Source organism: Amblyomma mixtum, chromosome 4 (genome assembly GCF_055824585.1).
Source record: "Amblyomma mixtum isolate Tamu chromosome 4, ASM5582458v1, whole genome shotgun sequence".
NCBI classification, from domain to species: Eukaryota; Metazoa; Arthropoda; class Arachnida; order Ixodida; family Ixodidae; genus Amblyomma; species Amblyomma mixtum.
In genome coordinates, this window is record NC_143015.1 from 90339747 (window position 1) to 90366004 (window position 26258).

The 26258-nt window shown below is 49.3% G+C and overlaps 1 protein-coding gene across 2 annotated transcripts; it reads right to left on the reverse strand.

Annotated features, from left to right (window-relative positions):
- Nucleotides 1-1400: 1400 nt before the first annotated feature.
- Nucleotides 1401-26028, reverse strand: LOC149347390 (putative ATP-dependent RNA helicase DDX5). Of its 2 annotated transcripts, none has more exons than XM_089587039.1 (12): nt 25885-26028; nt 21525-21793; nt 20502-20635; nt 20139-20204; nt 19309-19450; nt 18161-18321; nt 17337-17509; nt 13924-13969; nt 12371-12497; nt 11027-11086; nt 5279-5518; nt 1401-3799 (listed from the first exon to the last, which is right to left on the reverse strand). In XM_089587039.1, the coding sequence occupies exons 1-12, from the start codon at nt 25905-25907 to the stop codon at nt 3264-3266; spliced, it is 1977 nt and encodes a 658-aa protein (XP_089443165.1). In that variant the 5' UTR covers nt 25908-26028; the 3' UTR covers nt 1401-3263. The 2 variants fall into 2 exon arrangements, with proteins under 2 accessions (XP_089443165.1, XP_089443166.1); XM_089587040.1 differs by lacking the exon at nt 25885-26028 and adding an exon at nt 25328-25471.
- Nucleotides 26029-26258: the final 230 nt, after the last annotated feature.

Genomic DNA, 26258 nt, shown 5'->3' on the forward strand with positions numbered 1-26258 from the left:
CCTCATTCACGTTACAGAACTTTGCAATTTGTCGTCGCATTGCAACGAATCTGCACGTTTTGCAACTGGTCACATCTTCCTGGCCCCACTTACATTGCAGATCACCGCTTCACGATTAGTCTTTGTTTACATTACATCATCCTCACGTTGCAACAAATCAGCATGCTCGTTTCTCGATAGGCCACTCCTGCCATGGCACCTCACTTGCGCTGCAGAACACATTTTCGAACAGTCTTCGCCTACCTGCCGTCACCCTCACATAGCAACGAATCTGTTTGTTTCGCGATTGGTCATCCCTGCCTGGCATCCCACATAATTGTGCTGCAGAACACCGCTTCGCGATTCGTTTGTCTACTTGGAATCTGCTCATTTCGCAATTCATCACCTCTGCCTGGCCCCCACTTGCGTTGCAGAAAAACTCGCGATTGGTCACCCCCGACTGGCACCCCGCTTACGTTGAACACCATTTTGTGATTCGTCTTCGCCTACATTGCATCATCCTTGCGTTGCAATGATTCTGCTCGTTTTGCAATTGGTCACCCACGACTGGCACCCCACTTAAGTTGCCGAACACCACTTCGCAATTCGTTTTCGGCCACATGGCTTCATCCTTGCTTTGAAATGATCCTGCTCGTCTCGCGTTTGGTCAACTGCTAGTCTGGGTGAACCCGTTCGTATTGCGATTGGTTAGCGATTGTCTTCGCTGTCATCTTTGCTATGCAACGAATCTGCTCATTTCGCGATTGCTCATCCTTGCCTTGTGCCCCACTTACGTTGCAGAACACCGTTCCGTGGCTCGACTCCGCCTGGCTGGCGCTCAGTTTGATGCAGAACCCCGCATTTTCGATGTCTCCGCCAGCCTAGCGCCTCGCCGTATAGAATTGGCCACTTTGCTTTGTGATGTCCCTTAATGCTTCAAAGCTACCCAGTCTACTCCAATTAGAACCTCAGTGGTACAAGTGTCCTGCAGCTAGACTCGACAGCAAATCCAGAGGACAGACTTGCAAGATGCTAAAGTATTCACATCTTCACTGGGCACACTTGGCACTATCCAGTTGTGGCTAGAGAAGACTGTCTCATTCCATGCAAAGCGCAGTTATACCTTTGACCAATTATGCGCTACTGCAAGCGCTAGCCTCACTTCCTACACTTGGAACTAGGTACTAGCATTGTGCACACACCAGCATTTTTCTTGCACCTGCACCATCTCAATAAGTCACTGCTGTACACGTTTGTATCCGTCCTTGTGGCTTCGATGGCTTCAACTGCTTGGCAGAATTGAAGTTTAACTTAAGGTTAGATTTCTGGGTTCTACGAGATATGCGAGTGCATGCATGCCTGCATGCTTGACCACGTGGATGTCATTTGCAGATCTTTGCACAAGAAAACAATGCAGATGGTTTTCACCACAGAAGTTTTATTTCGGCATCGATGCCACAGGTGATAAAAGAGGTTACAGGGCGCAGCATATGTCCATGGGGCTTCCATTTATGACAAATCTTTGAATATGACAAAGATGAATCCAGGGGGCATATTGCGATACATATGGTCACTTTTTGAACGCAAACTTCAAGGTACTCGTGGTGAAGCACTGAAATGAAAATCTACGCGGCCAATGCATACAGAACATGTGGCCACAATGTGAAAAGATGAACAAAGGTTTGGTGGCGGTGATGGCCCGTACGGTGAGAGATGCCAAAGCCAAGTTGTACGAGCTGGTGGGTTTTAGTGGCACGACAATTTTTACATTTCTGACCAACAATGATAATGCTCAGCTCAGCTAAAGCTAACCAGCCTAGCAAAGAAAACGTGGCATATTCCGAAATGAGAAGTTCCAAGAGTAAAACTGTATGCAACAAAAATACAGTAATTACAGGTGCTGTTCAAAAGCAATAGACTGTCGTCACTGCTCCCACGCCCTTGCATGCATACAGCAGCACTCGAGTTATCATTAACATATACTGCAAATGTACGAAAATAATGAAAAAAAAAACAATGCTGAAGACAGTAGAGGCATGATTTTATGCCATGAAAAATTTCAGAACTAGGTACCACTTGCCTACACACACACGCACAAAAAAAAAAACGACTGAACTAGCAAACCTCTGGCCAAGTTCATAAACAGCTTGTATAAATGTATTGTCACAGAGTCGAGCAAGTCAAAGCTTCAGGCTGAAGCAAACTTCAGACATGCATGGCAGATGAGGCAAATAAGATTAAAAAGTGCCTCTCCAGCGCTAATTTAAAATAACAAAAAACACAAAAACATGCCTCTTCTCCTGAATCTCTCGGCATTCAAGATAAAGTGCCACTGACAAGAACAATCAGTTGCAGCACTTCCAGCAACTGTGATCGGACAATTGGCTGTCTTGTCTTGCTAAAAGTCCAACAGTAGAGAGAGGGTGTGGTAGATGGTCCTTGGCGATCACAAAATGAACAAGGGAGGGGAAAACCTCAGGTTGCTTGAGCCAACATTTCAACAAGGGGACTTGTCTTCGTCCAACAGGTGCTTTCAAATAGGGTTTCACGATTCCTTCGCCATCTTATTGCAAAAAAAAAAAACATTCAGCTCGCAGTCCATGCACTACTATATAAATAAGAGAAAGCAAAAACGCTATGTGCAATGCAAGGAACTGTCGGCAACAGACTTTTTGTGCCCAGTTTGTTTCGAGACATAAAGTAGGTGCTGCAAAGTAACATTCACAAGAAATGGAAAGCAGCAACGGCTTGTTCGCCATCTCAAGCTGGCTGCATTGCTGAACCAAGGTAGGGCAGCACAGCGACTGTCTGGGCACTCCGGCACAGATGCTCCTGTGACCGCTGCAACATTCGAAGGGCTGTTTTCCTACCGGTGCAAGTTGCCGACGTTACAAAGTCAAAGTTGTCCCTCACAAACCGCTGACCCTTTACAGGAGTCGCAGGACTGAAGTCTTACTTTCCAGTCCCAGTTCCCTAAAAAGATATAAAAAAGGAGCTCCAGGGCAGACGGCTATCCGTGCAAGGACAGCAACTTATGAGCACCTCTCACATGCTCACGAACATGTCTGAATTTCGCAGAATGCACGATGCATCATTGAACGGAAGTGCACCGTTTCACGGAATGCACGACGCATCATTAAACGGAAGTGCACCGTTCTCTCTGCAAATAAACAGCGCAAAGAACCAGAGCCACCACAGCTCTCGCAAATTTCGCCTGTACATCTAAAAACTGGGAGGTAAAAAAAAAAAAAACTAAAATGTTGGTGTAGCCAGCGCGGAGGTGTCTACCATGCGCCATTGACGCCCGGTGGTGGTGGGGGAGGGGGCGGTGGGGCCAACAGTCCATGGGGAAGCTGCTGCTGCTGCCCCGAGTGCTGCTGCTGCTGCTGCTGTCCACCCTGCTGTGGCATGCCCTGCTGTCCCATGGGTGCCATCATGTACGACTGGCCATTGGCCATGTGCATGACGGGCATCATGTGCCCCATCTGTCCCATCATTGGCGTCATTGGGGCCATGTGTCCCATGGGTGTCATTGCCATCATTGTCCCAGAGCCGCCGCCGCCGCCACCCGACATCTGTGCCATGCTCGCCGTGGGCGCCGAGTTGGTGCCCGATGACGAGTGGTGCGATGACTGGCTGGTGGTCGAAATGCCGTATCCGTAGTTGCTGTTGGGCAGGTCCGAGTTGTTGGAGGTCGTGTAGTCATTGTTGCCCGGGTTGTAGGCATTGGCACCGGTGGCGTAACGGTTGCGCCGATGGTCGTCGTCGTAGTCGTCGTTGCGGCGACCTCCGCCGCCTGAGGTGCGCCAGCGGTTGCGCCCTGCAACGAGGAGAGGCAATAAATTGCGTCAGTAAGACTAGTGGCACAACACCTTAGCAAGCACTGGAAGTTGTACAGCAACTGATCACCTATCTATGCCTTTGCCAGGTTCAATATGGTTCCATATAACCCCTGGTGCTGCAAGCAAACTATAGCACTTCAGAATGAGGCTTATATGTATCACTCCCTTACCTCTCATCAACCATGGGGCCAGACAACCAATTCTGACTCTTGCAAATGCACAGCTGAGTGGCTCAACATACTATAGTACTTGCACTCAACAAGGGGCAAACATATAAGATCTCTCATCTAGCCACATCCCGGATGTTAGCACATAAATATAGTTTTTTCCGCATTTTTCAAAACGGTTATTTTTCTTCAGCTCCAAGGTTTAGACAAGAGAGCCGATGCTCTGCACGAATCTTTTCTGGGCAAAGTTGAATGTTTTGTTATATGGAGGAAACGATGTGTACTTTAACACCAGCTAAGCTTTGGCCTGCAAAACAGACTTTGCACAAGCACAGTTAACGAACGCAGCTGTTGGTTACTGCGAAACTGGCTGCCAGTCATAGCCAGCTTTCTTAAGGAGCATTGTACATCTTAGTTTACTTGGTGGTTCCAGCAGTAATTTGTTACACATTACAACACCTGACATTTCAGGTGCAAATCCCAACTTAAAGCAAGACCACAGTAATTCAGTGCAGCTGCATATATTGTATTGGTGCATGATTACAATATGCTGCATTAGATGGTGACATTGATTGCTTGTAGTCATCACTGTTAGGATGTGTCACCGAGGAAGATAAAGCTTGTTTTAGTTCTTGAAGGCTTTGCCTAAACATGATGATGATGATCATCATCATCAGCCTGACTACGCCCACTGCAGGGCAAAGGCGTCTGCCATATCTCTCCAATTAACCCTGTCCTGAGCAAGCGGTGGCCACTGTATCCCCGCAAACTTCTTAATTTCATCCGCCCACCTAAGTCTCTGCCGCCCCCGCTACACTTGCGTTGTCTTGGAATCCACTCCGTTACCCTTAAGGACCAGCGGTTATCTTGCCTTCGCATTACATGCCCTGCCCAAGCCCACTTCTTCCTCTTGATTTCAACTATAGGATGTCATTAACCGACTTTTGTTCCCTCACCCACTCCGCCCGCTTCCGATCTCTTAACGTTACACCTAACATTTTTCTTTCCATAGCTCGCTGCGTTGTCCTTAACCTAAGCTGAACCCTCTTTGTTAGCCTCCACGTTTCTGCCCCATAGGTGAGTACCGGTAAGATGCAGCTGTTGTATACTTTTCTCTTGAGGGATATTGGTAAACTGCCATTCATGATCTGAGAGAACCTGCCATATGCGCTCCACCCCATTCTTATTCTTCTAGTTATCTCCCTCTCATGATCCGGATAAGCTGTCACTATCTGACATGATACAGCACACTGAAGGAGGGTAGAGTACTAGGAGACGGGCACAACTCACCCCCACGTCCTCCGTAGGAGCGGGACATCTCGAGCATCTCGTACAGCTTGGGGTTTACCACCTGGTTGGCCTCCTTGAGTACGGAGATGAGTTCCTGGGCCTGCTTGGAGTTGCCCGGCGTGAAGAAGGTGTAGGCCGTGCCCGTCTTGTTGGAGCGCGCTGTCCGCCCAATGCGGTGCACGTAGTCTTCCGAGCAGTTGGGGTAGTCATAGTTGATGACAAACTTGATGTCGTCCACGTCTGCCATTCATCAGCACGGCCAGGAAAGAGGGGGGAAAAGGAGTGGAAGGGGGGGGGGGGGGGGGGGGAGGTGGAAGATCAGCAACCTCCCTGATTTAGCGGCACATGCTATTGCAGCGAAGATGCGGCTTGCTGTAAGGCTGTGTAGAATTGTGCTTAAGTTCAGTGTACGAAGACCTAAAGCTGCAACTTTTAAGTCTTGTGGCCAAGATCTGCGAACTCAATCCGTACAAACGGCCTCCTCTATGTAAACGCAGCTCAGTATTAGTGCCCTCAAGTTCAACGGAACAGGCCATGAAAGGTGCTGCCATAGAGGGATAACGGAAGAAAATGACTGCTTCGCATTATGAAAATAGGGCTTACTTGTAAGGGTGATATACAGAAGAAGCATTTTTTTAAACCACCAAACGCTCCAAGACGTTTCAGTGACGCGGAAGAGAGACTTGCAGGGACGACCAATGCTGTCCGAGTTTGTGCCGCTAACATAACTACCTACCACCGACTGGCTATACTATGGCCAAATTCACACGTAAGTGCATAGTAATTTCACCTGGGCTACTATTTGCAAGTAGCAAGAGGTTTCTGCCCTTTAAAGACATGACATGATAAAATTTTTTTCAAGCTTGCATGTTTGTCCCTATAAGAATCCAGTCCCCACATTACACAAGAGGCTGAAAAGTGTCCACTGACAACTTACCTCAGACAACGTGCTCCTCTGAGAATTTTAAGTTACAACTCGGCAACAGCGATCTAGGACTACAGCCCAAGCTTCCAGCGCATTTTCTATCAATATCTCAGGTGACCACTGTACAAGTTTTGTCTCTGAAAAAGTGATGATCAGCGTAGCAGCAGCAACAAAACAATATTGGAGGCAGTCAACTTCAGCTGATGTGATTAGCGTAACTACATAAACATGGCAGTTTCAACAAAAGCCAAGACAAACTAGTGGTCACGCTTAGGTTTCTTGAGCCCGAAGAGCTCTAGCCACAGTAAACTGCATGAATCTACTCGCGAGCTATGCTGAGCAACATAAAACACTGTCCAAAGGACCAGTACTAGCTGGTGTAGCTCGAATATGCTCGCTACTTAGGTGGCATGGTGCCTCCAATAACGATTCACACCACCGCATATACGACATCTGCATATCACCTCCTGTTTTAGTTCACAAGTGACACAGTCATCCCTGCAATTTTTAATCTGAACTGAAGCTGCTTAATATTAGGCAGTGCACAAGCGCTATTATCAGTGAATACAGATAAGACTATTAGAACAAGAATGCATGGTGGTCTTGTTTTTCAAACGTTAGACTACACCGTATCACATTCTCCTAGACATGAAGCGTCAACTGCAGGCAGTTGGTATTCAATGATTGCCAATCGATAGTTTGCTGTAGCTCACTAATACCGGAGTAAGTAAACATAGGCATTCTCATTCAACGAATTACAACCTTGAGCATTGCTTCATGACAGCCATCAAGAAATGCTGCTCCTGAATATGCATGAGTAGAATCTGGTAGTGTGAGCCTGTTTGAACCAGGATTGGGTAAGCTAAACAATGGTGCTAGGTATGGAAATTTTCGCGTTTTTTTTAGAATTTTAACAGCAATTCCACAATTGCTTTACTGATGACTTAAGAAAAAGTAACTAGTTAATAAATTAGTTTTCAAGACTACAGACAAGAAAAGGAGGCTACCTATCAAAGCGCATACTTCACTCTACGAGGTTTTCAAACAGCAATGTTTCCTGGGCTCTGCACTAGCCTCAAAAAGCACCTTCAGTTTGTACCAAAATTTTTACTAAAGGTTAAGAAAACTTAATACTTGCACACCAATAGGCTGCCAAGCACGCCACGACTAGCTATGACACCGTGCTATGACTACGACTTTTCAACGCTAACGAACACAGGTGAGTTACTCTCATGTTCCAATAGCGCTCTTTTCCATGCCTCTCGCAGCTCTCTTGTTCTGCAAAGGAAGTTGCCTCTGACAGAGCTAGGGCAGTAGTCACAGCAGTGACACATCCAATGCAAGTGTCGGCCTGCCAAAAAAAAAAGGATCCTTGCCTCTTGAAGTCCATTTCTATGATGACCGCAAAAGCAAACAGCAGACAGCAACACTAACACAAAGCCATACTACTTTGCTGAGCGGCCCGTTACACAAGATTCATGCTAATGCTTGAACAGCCAATGGACCACTGCAGAGGCTGTTTACAAACCATTCCCATTAAGTTCACGAAGGTTTGACAAGGCTGTCTCTGAGAGTCCTAACAGACAGGCGCATGGAAGCTACTTTTTAAGAGTTTCACTACTTCTCAACCTGCGCATTTCCCCACCATATAACTTTCTTCACTGAATCAGTCCGAGGCGGTTACAGCTCGTGCTAGCTGTAAGCTACTCTGTGCATTCCAAACTTTTTTTTTTTCCCAGGGAAGCGAAAACTGAACCAGTACTCAAGCCACGTCAGACAGCCGAGAAAGGTATCCAACTCACTGATGAGGTGTACAAGCCTTTAAATCAGTTTTTCTCTAGAAAGAATGACCTTGGAAATCAGTACCTGCCCAGTAGCTACAAAACGCATTTTTTTTTCACAGGTAGAGTTACCTTCCATGCTAGATATCTGTAAATAAATAAGCCAACAGTATAACCTCATGCAGCCAAGTCAAATATAACTCTTGAAATCGCAAAAGCGAATGCTGGGAAAGCCTTCTCCACTGACTACACACCCAAGAATGTTGCGGCAAAACTTTCTGCTAATCATCATCATCATCAGCCTGACTACGCCCACTGCAGGGAAAAGGCCTCTCCCATGTCTCTCCAACTGACCCCATCCTTTGCCAGTTGCAGCCACCGTATCCCCGCGAACTTCCTAATCTCATCCGCCCACCTAACTTTCTGCCGTCCCCTGCTACGTTTGCCTTCTCTTGGAATCCACACGGTTACCCTTAAGGACCAGCGGTTATCTTGCCTTCGCATTACATGCCCTACTCAAGCCCACTTCTTCCTCTTGATTTCAACTTGGATATAATTAATGCCCGTTTGTTCCCTCACCCACTCCGCCCTCTTTCGATCTCTCAACGTTACACCCATCATTTTCCTTTCCATAGCTCGCTGCGTATATCTTTAACTTAAGCTGAACCCTCTTTGTTAGCCTCCACGTTTCTGCCCCATAGGTGAGTACCGGTAAGATACAGCTGTTGTATACTTTTCTCTTGAGGGGTATTGCTAAACTGCCATTCATGATCTGAGAGAACCTCTGCTAAGTACCATCCCAAAAGCCAAGATCTTTGCTGGAAATTCTGTATAAAACAACCACTCTGGAAAATCGGCGGCTAAACATTTATGTGCCTGATGTGCTGCTCCGCTCGGGGTAGCAACCACAACTATTTGGATACAACTCAAGAACGCAGCGGCTTTTCTCCGTCATAGGACCCTCCTCCAGCCAGTGGCGTCGGCCGATTCTCACGAACCTGCTAGTGTGACAATGCAGGGAGTGGCGGACAATGCAGGAAGGGGACTATGCCTTTTCATCGGCCACTCCCTGCATTGTCACACTAGCAGGGCCATGAGAATCGGCCGACGCCGCTGGCTGGAAGGGGGTCCTTAGTTCTTGAGTTGTATTCAACTGTAGAGATTTCTCATTTCGAATTCTCACCCAGTGTTTCCCTCATTAACAGCGTCTTTGATACGACTGCCTCACTGCATCATGAAGACAGTAAATAAGAACACTGCCCAGCATAACTAAGGACCTAGTTAGTTTACGAGATCAGTTAAGCCTTGGACCAAAAAAATTAACTCTCTGTAAAAACGGAAGCCTCTAATACTGCGTCACGGGCAGTCAAAACTATGACACCACCCTACCCTCCTGTCAGTGCGTTACGCCAACTCTAGAAAGCACTCGTGCGCTGGCCTATGACTGTGGCCGGGTAGGGCCCAGCCGAGAGGCCCAGATCGTCATTACCTGTGGTTTCCTTCCGTCCTCAGCGTGCGAAGGAGGCAGTCTGGAGAATGGTGGAGAGGCACCCGCCACACAGACGAGGCGGGGTACCAACGCCTTTGCGCCAACTCGACACCAGTGGCGGGGGGGCTTGGGTGACGCCGGCCGTGGTGCGTGCCCCTACCCAACACTGTCGGGTTGCGGCAGCAGGCGGGGCCTGGCCTCGTGGGAGCAGGATGCCCCTTTTCTGGGGGCTGCCCCTCCGTTTTTCGCTCGCCTCTACGCCGCCACACTCTCTCCACACCTCACCGCTGCCAGCCAACGCACGCACGCAATGCCAACCTCTCCCTCGTAATGAGCGCGCTGGTTTGCCTCGCCGAAAACCACAGGTAAGCACACCTTTCGGATGGCAACACAGATAAGCCAAGTCCCCTATCGAGCGCTGTTCTCGTAAGTGATGGCCTAACAACTCTAGCAGGCTGTATGGTCAAGCATTAGGGAGAAACGCAGCATCGTGCCTTCGCTTCAAGGATCCTCTGCTAAGCAGGTGCGATGGTTTTCTAGTTCTCCGCCGAAGGCCTCTCTGAAGCTGCTTCCTTGGAGCCGGGCCCATAAAGGCCCCCGTTGTCAAGGCCTGCTCTGGTGTCGGGCCAGTGCAGTTGGCCCTACCCCCCACATGAGGAGGCGGGCGAGAATGCCGGGGGCGGTCCGGGGCGCGGCCCCGCCCACCGCAGTGTGGGGCCAACGTCCTCGTGTGGCCAAGGGGCGAGGGCGAAGCGCCGCCCCCCTCCTCGCTTCAAGACGGCGGCGGCGGCGCCCTCGGCCTCCTTCGGGCGGTGGGGTTTTCGCGGGCCTTATTTTTTCTTTTTTTTCTTAAGTGCAGAGCGGCCGGCCGGGCCAGGCCCCGCCCATGTGACAAGCGGCAGCGGCGTCCTTCCTCCGAGTCTCCCCGCAACGCCACCAGGGGGCAGCGGCGGGGGGCGTGCTCCGTGATCGTCTCGAGTTCAAGTGCGCGCGCCCGCGGTCGTACCGACACAGAGGCACCATTTTGCACAATGCGAGACCCTCTCCGTCTCGCTCGCTCGCTTCTGTTTACGGTGGTGCCTCTGAAAGAGAGAAGAGACAAGAACAGGAGCCGCTTTTTTCGAAACCACCACGGGGAGGAAGAAGCCCCGCCCACCACACGCGGCAACGACAATTAAGACAATGAACCCCGCCCAGTGACGTTAATACATTAATGGCCACACAACAGCAGTGTGTGCCTGCCAATGGGAAGCCACACACAGACAAAATGAGGCCTAAGCCCCTGAATCAACAGCCTCCGCGCTGCCAGCGGCAGCATCTTGCGAGAGCCCGACCAATCCGCTCCGCGGCCACGTCGCCAACCCCGCCTTTGTCCGCCACACTTTGGCATCTCTCGCGGCATCCATCTTAAGAGCCTGCAGTCTTCATGTTGTGTTTGGACGTGAGGACGCAGTTTCACGTGTTGTGGAGCATTAGACCCATGAAATCCCGAAGCCTCCCCACTACAGGAATGCACGCCTGCAGTTTTCACCCATCCTGCTGAGACTACTCACCCAATCCTCTGGCGGCAACATCAGTGGCGACCAAGATCGGAGACTTTCCACTTCGGAACTCTGTTCGCGAGAAAACATGACATCTTAGACACTGACGGTGTGAATAATATACCTCGTAAGCCTGCTGCTACTGCCCTGCCATGCAGACAATTATCAGGCTACACCGCAATACTTCTACTACTTGTATAACCGACTAAACAAGACATACTGAACATCGAAGAAACTACTAATATGCTTCCCGAGCACCGACACACTCGTCACATCTCGTGCATCATGCTAATTTTGCCAATTCCGGGTACTGTGTTCAAACACCTTCCTCACGAAAGCCACTGATATCAAGTCATGTACTGCAGCTGACATGCAAGATGAACAAGGAGGAAAAACCAAAACAAAAGAGGACCATCGTGCAGACATGCTGTCCTTCTTGCACAGGTAGCCGCTGAAGCAGGTGCCAGTTGACAATGCCTTGCGCTGACAGTGCTTCCTTTGCAGCAGAAGGCAACCACCACTGATCTGTCCACACAAGCTCGCCCGAATAACGCAAGGCAGCTGGTTAGAGAAGGCTCCAGGCAACACTGTGCCATCAAAGAACGGGCCTCTTTGCCCAGCTGTTCTGCTTGCAACGTCAGTGCTGTACGGCTTGACAAACTTGCCTTAAATGCTTTTTCTAGAAGAATGCGCCGATCATGCGTTTACCTGAAGCTTTTAAAGGGAAGCTGAAACGGTTTTTTGATAATTCGAGGTTATTCAAGAATTTTAATCTATCAAGCTTCTAGATAAACCATGCAAAGTATTTTTGCAGTAGCATTTAAAATGGTGACATAATCGTCGATTAAAACCGCGACTATGTTTAGGCTTCTCCTCACTACGTTGGAGGAGTGCGAGGAAACTCGGCAGTGACGTCATTGTTGCCGAAATTTCAGATGTTCGCGGTTTACACATGCTTGCTGCTGTGCATCGTCAGATGGCGCCGAACAATGCATCGCGAGCTTCACCTTCGATGGCGTCGGTTTTCTTTCATGGAATAACCGTTTCTTCACTGGAAACGCAGTGCCGTCATACGTGACGTCATTATCGGGGCCTCTGCCCGTCGCTGTGCACTTCAGAGAAGCTGAACGCCGACAATGACTTTATTCGGCGATTACGCCACCATTTCAAACGCTAGAGCAAAAAGAATTCACAGGCTTTACCTGCACATTTTGTACATTTGGCAACCTTAAACTCATCTAATTCTAAAACCGTTTCAGTTGCCCTTTAACACATAAAATGCAACTGGGCGGGCAAGTTGGGTGGAGAGATCAATGACGGGCAGGCCGGTGGACGATGATGGGGGGGCGAACTCACCTCCGAGCACCCAATCTCTCTCGGGCTGAGACTTGTCTCCGTGGATGCACATGGCCGGCCAACCGTCGCGTCTCATCCTGCGCGTCAACTCGTCCACCTTACGCTTGGTCTCGGCAAATATTATGGTCTGCAACGTGACAGGGGGGAGCGCTCACGAAAACTGCAGCACGAGACTCGACGCGCATTCTCCTGCTCTCTCTCTTGGCGGGCTCACGTTGCCACGGGGCAGGGCTTCACCCCCCCTAAATTTCGGCCGGCGCTGAACATTCTTCGGCAACTGGGTTTGCGACGCGACTATCGCCGGTATATATTCCCACAAAAGGACATCCCGCTTATGTTGTGCTGTCTTGTTTTAGTGCCATGATCCATTATACGACTGTGAAGTGTCACGACTGTACCAGCTGCCTTGTTCCCAGATCACCTTGCATAACAAACAGTTCACCAATATCCATGTGACCGCCATGTTCTGAAGAATAGTTTTTATTGCCAGGACGCCATCAGTCCTTGCAAAGACGCCTCGACTTCTTTGCTTACACGGCTCTTTCTGATCTGATAGCTATGACAGTTCACAAATCCAATACAATACGCCAATTCCACAAAGCCTGCAAACAAACTTCACGAAGCGGCAAACTGTACATTCGTAACTGCCAAGGCAGCCCTGACAGACAGGGCAACACCGCCAACTGCCCCGCGGCGCACGAGAGCGTGGTCGTTGAAGCTCGCTGGACCGAACGGAAGCGCTGGGGAGGGGGGTGGTCGATTGCGGACGTGCTGGCCATTGCGACGACGGACGTTCTCGGTTGCGGAAAGAAAACTGGCAAGCGACCCCCGAGTGCCTTTGGCTCCCCCTCCCCCACGATTCTCGCTGCCTCCCGCGGCTACAAGGACAGAGAAAGGCCGAACACTGGCACCATGTCGCCATGCATGCAGCAATTTTGACAGGACAGCCTTGCCCACTCCACCCCACGGAGTTCCACTGAGGGTGCTAAGAGCATGCCATGGTGTTTTTGGCTCGCTCTGTCAATTCATTGCAGTATGTTAACATTTATGGCCAAGACGAAACACACTTCACCTATGCTTTAATGTCCCTGTGATAAACCCCAGCATGTACAGGACTTAGTTAATGCGCAAGAGGCCTACAGAACGAGAACATGCAGGCAAGCTTAACCTCTAACTATCACAGAGGCCACGGAACAGAGCTGAAAGCTAATCCTGTGGTTTAATTCAAATGAATTTCGCAAATATTACTGTGCAAACAAAAAACTTTCCTAGATGAGCAACTAAGGCCTCACCCGTGCTCACTTTGGATTTCTAAAAATAGCCAGTGGACCGACTAGAAATGGTGCACCACCACAGCTATTTCCAGAAGACCAAATCTCGGTGCCAGTGTTCCATTTTCAGGAAAAAGCAAATGACAAGAGGATAATTAAATAAAAAAAGAAAGAGGAGACAAGAATCTTAAAACAGTAGAAAGAAGGAAAAGAAGAAGGAATAATGGTAATAAAAGAAAAGTTGGCGGAGTTCGGAGCCCGACCTGCCGCTCACAGACGCACCTTGTTCTCGCGCTCGTTCATAATTTCCTGCAGCAGCTTGAAGAGCCTGGAAAGAGCAACAGCTAGGTCATGACCCGGACGAAGACCCGATGGCGACGAAGCGAGGGGGTAATTAACGATGTGCCTCTCCCAAGGCACATTGCAGACCACGCAGTCACGGAGTTGGAAATTACGTCAAGGAGAGCACTCCCACAACAAGTCACTCCTGAACTGCCCAAGCCCATAACAGCCATCAGTTAACTGCGCAGAGAAATGGCCAGTTCGGTACGGCCTGCATGCTTTCCTTAACTGGAGCTGCATTTCCGTCACAGTTGAATTTCACTTCATGCGCTGCTAAAGTTATGCCGTAACTGATGTGGAAGACAGCCTCCGATGCAAGCAGTGAAACCCAACAGTGAAAACTGGCACAAGTCACTGCTGCAAATGGCCACTGGAGTGATGGGCTCAGGTGACGCAGCAATAAGTGGTAAAATCTAGCTAGGCGACGGAAATCTAGAAGAACCAACTCCGCTAGCATACTGTCAACGCCAAGTGCTGTATCTGTGCTTCTATGTGGCTTGACTGTCCAACACACTGAACTCCTACTGCACAATGCCACTGAGTGGGGATCTTTGGCATCCTCTTTGGTTGAGTAAGCACTTTCGTCTGGGCGAGTTGGTTCATAACAGCAATTAAAGGAATAAAACTGCGCAAACGGATCGAAGAAGAAAACGCAAGAGACATGAGGACTGTCCTTGCGTCTCTTGCGTTTTCTTCTTCAATCCCTTTGCGCAATTTTATTCCTTTCCTTTGGCTCAATGCGGCCTTGTCTGCACCAGCAACACTAAGACCTTGGGTTCCACTGCCACTAATCACGTGATGTTTGAAACTGCTTCAAGGGCAGTGCAAGAACTGCACGCTGTACGCCAGAAACCCTAACTGCTTTGTAAATTCAGAGGGAAGAAAGAACCGTGGCTCTTTCTCAGAGCAAGGGGAGTGAAACTAACTCAACCGAGCCGGAGTGCCCCCCTTGAGAAATGAACAAAAATCAGTGTGCGGAGAGGGGAAAAAAAACAACAACTGCCTATAGTGGCGGACTGGCTCGCACCCAGAGGCACACAGTGAGGGGGACGGGGCCGGAAGTAGAAGGATGATTCCGCCTCCAGCGCCTGACCCCCTCGGGCCGTCAAAACGGTTGAGGCGGGTGCGAGGACCAGGCCGTCACGCCGAAAGCAGGCGCCAGGGTGCATGAGCCACGCACGCGCAATGCCGCTCGCTCGCGCGTGCGGGGTGAGGGAAGAGAGAGAGAGAGAAAAAAAAAGGCACCAGTCACAATCCAGACACTCCCACATTTGCAGAAACTCTTTGCCGAGTGCCGTTACGCGAACTACGTAGAAAAATGTGAAACTGAGAAAACTGCGAGCCAAGTATTAAACAACCCTTCCATAAACGAAAAATGCCCAACTTAATCACCTAACGCTTTGTCTGATATATTTTTAATGAGTGATGCATCACCTGCTGGGAAACACTGACATCACTACAACCCCTGTTATGTTTGTTTGTATCTTTGTTTGTTTCTTATTCTTATGCATGTTCCCATCACTTTCGCCGACGTAAACCAACATGTCCCCCCTTATGTAATGCCCTCGGGCCTTTAAGGAAACAATAAATGAAATGAAAGACAGTAAGGCAACTAACTACCCAGTCTGCACCCCACATCTCCCGCCTTGAGTGTCCAGCCTAAACCACACAGTTTTTCAAAGCACTGTGCTGACTGCGGGTAAGTATAACCATGCCTGTGCAGCTAAGTATAACCTGCCTTCACCTTTTGTTTACCCATAGCTCAGGTTTCACCTCCTCATTCGTCTGTGCTGTAGACCAACCGCTTCTGACTTTGGAACTGCTTCTGGTGAAGTTAGTGCGGTACCAGGCAGGTTTCACTTCTACGTTCGATGCAGAGGATTCCACTTTTTAACAGAAAGCCAGACCGCTCTCTCAAATGAGATCAAACTGACTGCGCTATGATCGCAGGTTTGGAAATCTGGAGGCACTCAAAATGGGCGCGTGTTTTGATGCATTTTTGAGAGGTGCTAGACTGAGGCAGCACACTGATTTGACAATTTCTCAAGAAAATGTACCCTTCAGCTTACAACAAATACCTTTAAGGGGTACAGTACCTCGCAAATCTGATGACACTTAAGTAATGATCAATGAATATACTGTATATAATTCTGAATGTGGATAAAATGAACACAACCAACATTCCCTCTAATATGTAATTCGTCAAACTTCTAAATATAATACACACTGTAGCTTAGGAAGCCAATGACAAAACATGATATGAGATGGTATTATATGCAGCAGAACCTTGTTGATAAGATTTTTAAAAATTGAGAAAAAAAGCGTATTAACCACCAAACAGTACCATCTTAACCACCTAAAGGTCACTCAAGAACGAAGTACAAAGCCTTTTGTAGACGCTTCCATTTACTTAACAGGCCTGTCCATGCTTGTAGGCACCAAGTCTTCTTTTGAAAAGCTTTTGAGAGCATGTAGACTTTTACCTGCATGTTCACCGTTGTTAGCATAAAGAAAACTTCACAACGTACCCAGTCCAGACCAGCAACACCTAAAGTAGCTCAAACCTCCTTACTGTCACTGTCATTTGTTGTTATTTTAAGGCTTGGCCCCATCGCAGTTATGCACTGCAGAGAAGCCACGACGCTGAATGCTGCACGTGCCAGCAGACTAGACTTGCTCTCATAACTGCACTGGCAGAGTCTTTAAGATGCTTCTCCCCACTGCATGTGCGCCCCGTGGAGAAGCAGCCTCAGCAGCTAACTGCTGCTGCACTACCGCTTGTCATGCGTCCCCAGGCTCGACCTACCCATGCGTTAGTGCAGCTTTTGATTTGGTTTATTGGGGTTTAACGTCCCAAAGCAACTCAGACTATGAGGGACACCGTAGTGGAGGGCTCCGGAAATTTCGACCACCTGGGGTTCTTTAATGTGCACTGACATCGTACAGGACACGGGCCTCTAGAATTTCGCCTTCATCGAAATTCAGCCGCCACGGCCGGGATCGAACCCCCGTCTTTCGGGCCAGCAGCCGAGCGCCATAACCACTGAGCCACTGCGGTGGGGCGTTAGTGCAGCTTTTATTGGTTGCTAAACTTGTAATACAACCCGGATTAGGCAAATTTTTTTCATGCACTTTCCAGGAAACGGGATTACCTGGGAACACATTGACAGCACGAAAAACAAAAGAGCTAACTCAACGAGGTTCCACTGTATAGCATGATGCGACAAACTGAACACGACCTGCATCCCCTCTATCGTGTGATGAGCCACGCTGGTAAACGTTCATTCTGAAGCTAAGGAAGTCAGTGGGGCTAGTTAGTTAATAACGAGTGCAGCCAATGGCAGGATGCTCACTTGGTGTCCTTCTCGGCCTCCTGGCAGACGTCGATGATCTGCAGGATGCGGTGGTTGGCGCACAGCTGCAGGGCCCCGATGTTGATCTGCACGTAGTCCTTGAGGAAGTCCTCGGCCAGGGAGCGCACCTCCTTGGGCCAGGTGGCACTCCACATGAGCGTCTGCCGGTCCGGCTGCAGTGTGCGGGAAAGAGACGCATTGCAACCAACTCTCTCTCCCCTCTGCCTGTGCCCACAAATCATCCACTACTAGCTAACCGACAATGAGGGTTCGAGACCGTCAACCCTGCCCGCCATGGTAGTCCAGTGCCCCACGCTCTCTCCGCAAGCCACTAGAAAGCACATCCTGTGCCATTCACCGCTTCACTCTCTCTTTTCCACAGCTCCGCTGCTTAACTCTCCGCCACCATTCCGCAAGGGTCAATGGCCAAGCAGGTTTGACACCAGCCCATCCCAGTAGATGCAATCAAGTGGGAAGCAAATCGTAAGCACAGTGCCAATGAACCAGGTTTGAAGCCAACCTTGTAGCCATTGACCCAAGCAGCACGGGTAATCGTCCCAACATTGCAAATGGATGATTTCACTCTGGTCCCTGCCTTTGCCAATACGTTTCCATTATTGGGCCGATGAGCTGTGCCGCTTGGGGAACAATGTGCCCGTCACAGCCTGGGCATGTCCAATAGAAAACTGAAGAACCTTCAAACACTCCTCCAAAGCACTTTCTTTCTCTAGTGAACAGCCACCTGATGGAAAGCATTGATTACCCCTCAAGCAGACAGATGTCCTGGTACACGCGTGCTCACAGAGGTGGAGGAGGACGCTCACCCGGATCTGTTCGACGATCTTGCGGATCTGGGGCTCGAAGCCCATGTCGAGCATGCGGTCTGCCTCGTCCAACACCAGGTAGGTGCAGCGGCGCAGGTTCGTCTTGCCGGCTTCCAGGAAGTCGATCAGGCGGCCAGGGGTCGCAATGCAGATTTCCACTCCTGCATTAACGCAACAAAAATAAGTTCCAGGGGTTCTGCGTCCCGAAGCGACACACGGCCTATGAGAGACGCAATAGTGGAGGGCTTCGAATCTACATAACTCGGGACTCTTCAACGTGCGCCGATATCGAACAGTACACATGTGCTTCCCTATTCCGCTTCCAGTGAAATATGGCCTAAGTAGCCAGGACAACAACTGGGGAAGGAGGAAAGGCATGGGGGAGACAAACAAGACAAAAACTAATAGATGGCAAGCCTACAGTTAAAAAAATTCAGGGGGAACTTTGACAATCTAAAGTGGGCGAGGTGAAAGCAACTTTGGCTGCTACTGTGACTTGGATTGGCTAGTCAATACCCATGACTAACTAGTTATTATTGGCTAATAATTGACTAGTCATGACTGGTTAGTAATGACTAACCAGTCATGACTAGTGAATAACTAGACGATCTAAAGTGTGCGAGGTGAAAGCCTTGCCATGCAACTTTGGCTGCTACTGTGACTTGGATTGGCTAGTCATTACTAATTAGTCATTAGCCATGACTAACTAGCAATGACCAACTAGTCATGACTGGTTAATGACTAACCAGTCACGACTAGTGACTAACTAGTTATGGCTGGTTAACGACTAGTTAGTCATGACTTGTGACTAGTAATGACTAGTTATGACTTTCACTTCAGATGCAACGAACAGATGCACAGTCATGGCCGCGAGTATGAGCACTTAAAGGCTTTTGCCTTAAAACAGCAAGGAGGCTCGTGGTGTTGGTGGGCGTGGTAAGCACATGGCAAGCCACGTAGAAAAAACCTGCCCATTCCTGGCAGTGTTTGGCCAGTTCTCAGGGTACCAAGAGCGCTAGGGCAGCAAAGGAAGGGTTCAAACAATGCAGTTTACTGCCAAGGGGCTTGCAGTCTAATGCAAGTAGCACAGACGCACTCGCTCTGCTGTTGACCGGCACTGCAACAACACAAACGGAGGCAGCACCCACCCCTCTCGAGGTCCCGGATCTGGGGTCCCTTGGGGGCTCCGCCAAAGACGCAGGTGTTGCGGATGCGGGACGCCCGGCCAAACTCCGACGCCACCTGCTGGATCTGTTGGGCCAGCTCTCGAGTGGGGGCCACCACCAGGGCCTGCACACACGCACGCACACCGGGGGGCGTTGTTTGCCGGCTCAGCACCACCCCTCCACTTTCGGGGTAAGGGGGCGGGACATTCTAGCGACCACAGGTATCACGCCACATGGCCTGTGCCTTTGTAATTAACCTTACACACAGACATACTAGCAGTTTAAATATGCATCATTCGTCCTGGACTTCTTCCAGAGGCAAGCAGCCTTCCCGCAAAAATGAGTTCATAGTTGATTGCGCACCTTTTTTCACTGCTTTACGTGTGCTGCCGCTCTGAAAGAATCGCATGTTCTTGCATTGGTATGTTCTGCAGTGCTCTTAGAAATTAAGGTTACCCATCCTCTCTTCACAAAGTACTGCTTGCCAAGAGTATCACCTGCCGCAGCAGTGTTAGTGCTACAACAAGTACCAGCGCTGCTGACCCCGACCATTTGACAACACAGCGCCCAAGCTGCTGCATCACTGCATGTCACGAGCGAGACAAGTTCATGAAAACGACGACAAACAACCGATCAAGTTTCACTGCCAGGCTTTCGACATGGGGTCCCATCTTCCGGACAGGCAAACATTTTCAACCACGAACCTAACTTCCTTAATCTGTTCTCCACGTACTGTAATTATCAACATCTCCACAGGACTCCAGTGCACGGACACAAAGCAGGAGACTGCAAGTGGAAAAACAAGCACTCACAATAGGGCCATCCCCGCGTTCCAGGTATGGCTGGTGGCTAATGTGCAGAATGGCTGGCAGAATGTACTGTGGGGAGAGAGAGAGAAAAAAAAATAGGGCATGGTTTACTTCTAAACTGTAGCTGTACACAGAGTTGCATCGTAATACTCAGACTACTACTCCGGCTACATGAGAGAAGTATTGGGCTGACAGCCCCAATGCCCCGGAAATCAAAAGCACTTGAGTGCCTGGCAAGGAATATTTGCCTTTTCCTGTTTCTGACCCTTCAGTCACACGCCCCATCAACAAGAGCACGGTGGCCACTGGTCTAAGGCCACCGCACGAAAGCATGCTCCGCTCGTGCTCTGAGAGAGGAGAGCTCACCGCCAGCGTCTTGCCCGAACCGGTCTGAGCGATGCCGACCATGTCCCGTCCGCTGAGGGCGATCGGCCAACCCTGTGCCTGAATGGGAGTCGGTGAGGCGTACTGGGCCTGACGGATTGCCGACATGCAGAAGTCTGCAGCCGACAACAGCACGGGCGTCAGGAAAAGAAAAAAGGCAGGAGGAAAGACAGATGCGGCAGAAGAAAAAGAAATGGGAAGCAACGTAACACTCACGAAACACTTCTATTGGGGCAGATGGCTCTATTGTCACCCGTAATGCAGCCACTGCACACCCCACTGATGCAGTTATGCCTACAAGTAAAGCCCAAGTTGCTAAGTCGAACAGCCTCTGCTGCCTGCAGTCCACACTGGGCACCTGGCTATACATGCCACTTGCTGCAAGAACTGCCATGAGAGATAAAGAGTGATGGCACAGCACTAAAATGATGTAAATGTGCATGCTCATGTGGAGAAGAAAGCTGCTTGAGTGGCCGGGAACAATGCTCATAGCATGGCATGAGAAGAGAAAGATCATGGACTTATGTGCAGTGTGGCTGATACCTAGGCAAGGTATATGTCAAGCATACGTTCATTACATTTAGACACATGATAAAAGTTGCATTTAAACACCGGCTGAATTCAAGTCTTTTACGGAACACTCAAAAGAATAAATTGGAGAATCTGAGACAGGTGATCTGACTACTGCGTGAAAGTGCCACCAGGGGGACAAGGAAACTTGCATGGCCAATGCTACAAGTGGTTGCACAGCCCCCGTCAAAGTATACAGCCCAAGGGGTTTGCTTCCAAGCTGTTTAGCGTGGCTCCCTAGCATGTCTAGCAGTCCAAAGCTTGGGAGGATTGAGGATGCCAAGCCATTCCTGTTTTGAGAGATTACGGTCACTGAGGACGCATAACGAGGCGCGCTGCAGGCCTAGCAAGCGAACCACTTGGGCTGCATACTTTTGACGAGGGCCATACCGACACCCGTAGTGGGCCGGAAGCGAGGACGAAAAGACTAGATACCCGGCAGGTTTGCCTCTTCGAATGTCAGAATGGGGTTGGGCACGTCCTTGCCGCGGATGGTGATGTCGTGCTGCTTGCGGAACGCCTCCACCTCGTGCTTGGGCCGGTGGGCGGTGGTGGGGTGCTCCTTGTAGAAGTCCTTCTGGAAGGGGGGCAGCCTCGACAGGTCCCACTTGGGCTTGCGCAGCCGCTCGCCCGGCTGCCGCCCCTTCAGGCTCCCCCGCATGCCGTCATCATTGTTGCCACGCCACCGGTTCATGCTGTCTCTCCTGTTTACCGACGAAAAGCCGGTTTCTCAATCTCTCTCCCTGCTGACTACCTAAGCGTAACACAGGTGTGCACGGCCACCTAATGACATAGTTTTATGCAACCATTCAAAACCCTTTCGTACAGAACTCGCCCATCATCTTCAGAACAAGCGAATTCCTTGTCATTTTTACCACGTATTGATCACTGACTTTCATCTGTGCTCGCTGCCACAAGCGAATTTTTTTCCTTTGTATGCTTTCACTGAACATGTAAACCCTTTATCCTTTTTCTTTATATTTTTTTTGTCTTTAGCTTTTGAAGTTTGTAGTGTGTGTTCATTGTGCGTTTTTTTATGCTTCTTTTATATGAATTGTAGCCCCTCCTTATGCAATGCCCTCGGGCCTTTAAGGATGAAATCAATGAAATGAAATGAAACCAACAAGCAGAGAATGAGGGCAGACTGCTCCCAGGTACAGCTGCACGACCAGAATAACATGGCGCATGCTTCGGTGTTACGAATCTTCCTTCCCGTCGCGGAGAGGACGTGGAAAGACGTGCTGCATTTACGCGCAGGCGGCACTTAATTGCATGATTATTAAACGACCCTTACTATTCGCTAGGCAAGGCACGAAAGAAGTTTTATAGCCAAAGCGTGTTCTGCACTATTCCGGCTGTGACTGTACACGGCCAAGAGGTGGATGGACAACACTGGCTTGCGATGATGAAGTCAACAGCAGCCATTACTTAGGTCTGAGAGGGGAAAAAAAAAAAAAAGAGTGCTCTCGGAACTTTAGACTTTCAGCTTGCAACGTGCAGGAGCGCCGCTGGGAATCAGCACCTCTCCAACTACTCCCTTCATCATCAGTTGTTTCATCAGCGATCATTGTGGGCTTATTCTGATGCTTCTGAAACAGACAGTGCCCTGTTTTTAAAGCTCTACCACCCCAACCATTTCCATACACAATGAGAATGTTCTTTTACGCTGGAGTGCAGTGACACATGCTCAGATATTTTGTCCAGTTTCAGTGCCTGCGTTTGCTTTCCGAGGCTGTGGCTTGTGAAGATAAGTTTTTGTGTCCTGAAGAGCCCTGAAACCTTGAAGGTCAAATAAGGCAAAAGAAAATGGTAATTTTAACATCTCTACTAATGAAAGGAAAAGGAAATTTCATTAATTCTCTTATGCTATAGACAGATTCACCAGCAGCCTAAACACAAATACACAAAATTTGTTTCCCTCAGCTCAGAAGAAAACAGTGACAATTTGGCCACATCGTTGTTGCCGAGTGCTCGAGCTGCACATCTACAGAACAGCATGGGCCGAAATACCGCGATTCTCAAGCTCGGCAAACACATCTGAACATACATACAATGCAACTTGCAGCTGCACGAGAGAACTGATGAACCTTTTTAGCAACTAACAAAACAGTGTCCGTCACCTAAAAGCAACTCTTAGAAATAAACACCCTTGACCTCCACTTACGCTCCCTTGGCCGAAGGGAGCACTGGTAGTAGATTCTTCATACAGTCTCGCGTTTCTCTTTCCTCCTCGCCTTTACTCACAAGCTTTCCGCAGTATCCTTCCAGTTTATGTTATAACTGGCTCTTTTCAGTGCGCCTCCCAGGATAGCGCTTGCACAGACCGGTGCTTCAAGGAGTAAAGCAAGTCTACCTATCAAGGCCAGCACAGGAGCAAGACACGGGTTTGCGCTTTACTGCTCACAATGCCGCGCTCAATGCTTTAGCCCTGAAAGACGGAGTTTTTGCACTGATTCAGTATCCCGCGGCAGTGTGCTTCCAGACATACACACAATATTCAGCAAGAGGTTGCTTTTATGAGATTGAAATACACAAGCTATGCCGAGATGATGCATGCAGGCCTGGTACACGTGGCATCACAGCGACGGCCAATGCGATGAGTTCATGATATTGGAATGAAATTTAGGACACGAAAACCAAAGCTAGATGATGATAGCCTTCGTTCATCTAAATGATAAGTGCTAGTGACTATCAGAGCACCTTGTTATCAGGCTTGCAGACACCATAGCATGTTGGCGACGTGAGACAGATGACTGGGAGCTAGTATAGAGCCAGAGCTCTTATATCAGTTGGGAAACTCGCTTAAAAAAAAAAGAAGAAACAGGATGGTTACCACTGTACGAAGCGAGAAACAGCGACAGCTACTGAGGTACTTTCATTTCGCAATATATCGAGGCACAGAGATTGACTCCTCTCTAGTGTGCCGTTCCAGGCTTACTCTTCCATATTCCTCTGAATACTTTTTTTTTTCCTCCTCGTTTTACTTCCTAGTTTACCACTCGGACTTATGCAAATTCTTGTTACTGTGCCTCTTTCACTGATGTTGTTACCAGGTGGTTGTGCGTTTATAAAAAATCTCGAAATCTGTAACTTGTAAACAGTTAACGCTACTGAACATGGGCGCCGCGACAATCTGCAAACCTCCAAACTTTGGCCCAATCAGACCGCCGTATTCTAAACACATGGTCCCTATGCAGCTGGTAAGATCAAAGAGCTCTGGTTTAGAGCTGAGCATTTCTTCATCACAACAAAATAGCTGCCCAGCTACAGCCGAAAGTGAAAACGGTGTAGCACACAAAAATATGCACCTGAATTCCCTGGCAAAACCCGCCAGGGAATTTGGCGACGTAGTGTTCGGAATTACTGACTTGGCGCCAAATGCTACTAGTTGCGTCATAAGAATACTTGTTTTAAAACGACCGGGTCATCGCCCGCCTCAACCCAAAGGCTTTCCTGTCGTTCACCGTTCACGTAGCGAACGTTTCACAGCCGTCAACGTCCAAGACGCAACCCAAAACGAAACGGTAAACATCTGTTCGCTAACAGCCTGCTGACAACGGCTTTGACAGGCAAATAGCTCGGGATCGACACACAACATAGTGAAAATCAAAGATTGCGTTGATCGACATCTGCACTAAAAAAAGTCGCGCTTAAGATACACATGCAAAGTCGGGCAGACGCAAGTGGAAATGTACTGCGAGCAGCACCTCAATTTGCATTCCAAGATGGCTGTATCATAACAGGCTTTCAAGGTCGTTAGGATCGCGGCCTCTGGCTTTTTACAACGCCGCGTCGACACTGTAACCGGGTGATTGCATCCAACGGGCACTGGTGTCAAACATAGGCACTGCTACTTAAATTTAGACCAAACACACTGTACAAGTTAGCAGAAATACGAACAAAACAAAACATGTAGTTTCGTCCGAGCCCGAAACCAGTTACTTTCACGACAGTGACTCGTAGGGACAGGGACTGCGCATTTTGCAAGTGTTCAACTAGTAACCTAAGCTGCTCAGCTTGGATTACTGCAACGAGAAACCGAAGCAGTCTTAGTTTTAACATTCACTGCAAACCGCGGGCAGAGCTACGGCGTCCGCAAGCACTGAACGGCTTGCCGACGGTTTTCGCGCCGTCAGAAGCGCCGAATCTACTCCAACTTCCAGCAACGAAACCAAAACCGACCCGAATGTCCCGTAATAATTGCGATCAGAGTGGTAAAAATAAAACTATTCACTGACCGTGATGTCCTCTGTTGTGACGGGATTAGTTAGGCCTAATTTTATCACAGTCCGCACTCGCTCACGTAGGCGCCGCGGGTGACTGATCCCGTTTTGTTTCTTGCATCCCTTGGCCGTAAGCGGAGAACGCCGATTAGCGACCAATAGGAACGCGCGGTGAAGGAACGCTGCGCGACAGCAGCAGCAGCAGCGCACCTGGACGCCAAAACCGGTTCACATTACTGCAAGCGCAATGCACTCGCGCGCGGGCCGGTGAACCGTGCGACGCATTTTATTTCGGACGCTTTCGGAGGAGGTTCGAGTGCCGCCCCGAAGCAACGCCCCGTCCTGCGAACTCTTGGAACCGCAGATGAGCCTAGACACCAAATTCAGCGCTTCGTGACGCAAAATGCGCACTACAGGATCAACAAAACAAACACGACACCGGAGGGCAACCGCGGGAACGAACAGCCCCGCGCGCGCGGATCAGTGGCCATTTTATGCCGCGACTCTGTAAGCGCGGCTCTGGATTCGGCACCGCCACCGAGCGACTGGAAACGAAAAACGCTTTCGCTTACCCTCTGGGATCTCTGAACGACATGGCTGGTCAGAAACGTCAATGAGGAAACGTAAACGATTTTTAACAAAGGATTTCGCTACGCGAGATCTCCGTGCCCGAGTCGTACCAAAACACCAGCACGCGGAGTAACATAAGCGATAACATTGAGTCACGTATTCACTGTATGGTCACCGAAAAACGCATCGCTGATCGATACGCGTGCTTAAAATATGGGTTTAGCATTAAACAAGAACGCCGCCTGACCCTTACAGTCTTTAGAACCGCAGGCTGCCAGCTTCCAAGAGACTTTCCAAGGCACTACTTCAGGCAGAGCAATAAAGTATATTATGCGTTGCGCGGTGACGGCCATTTTGGAAAAAATTGCAATATATG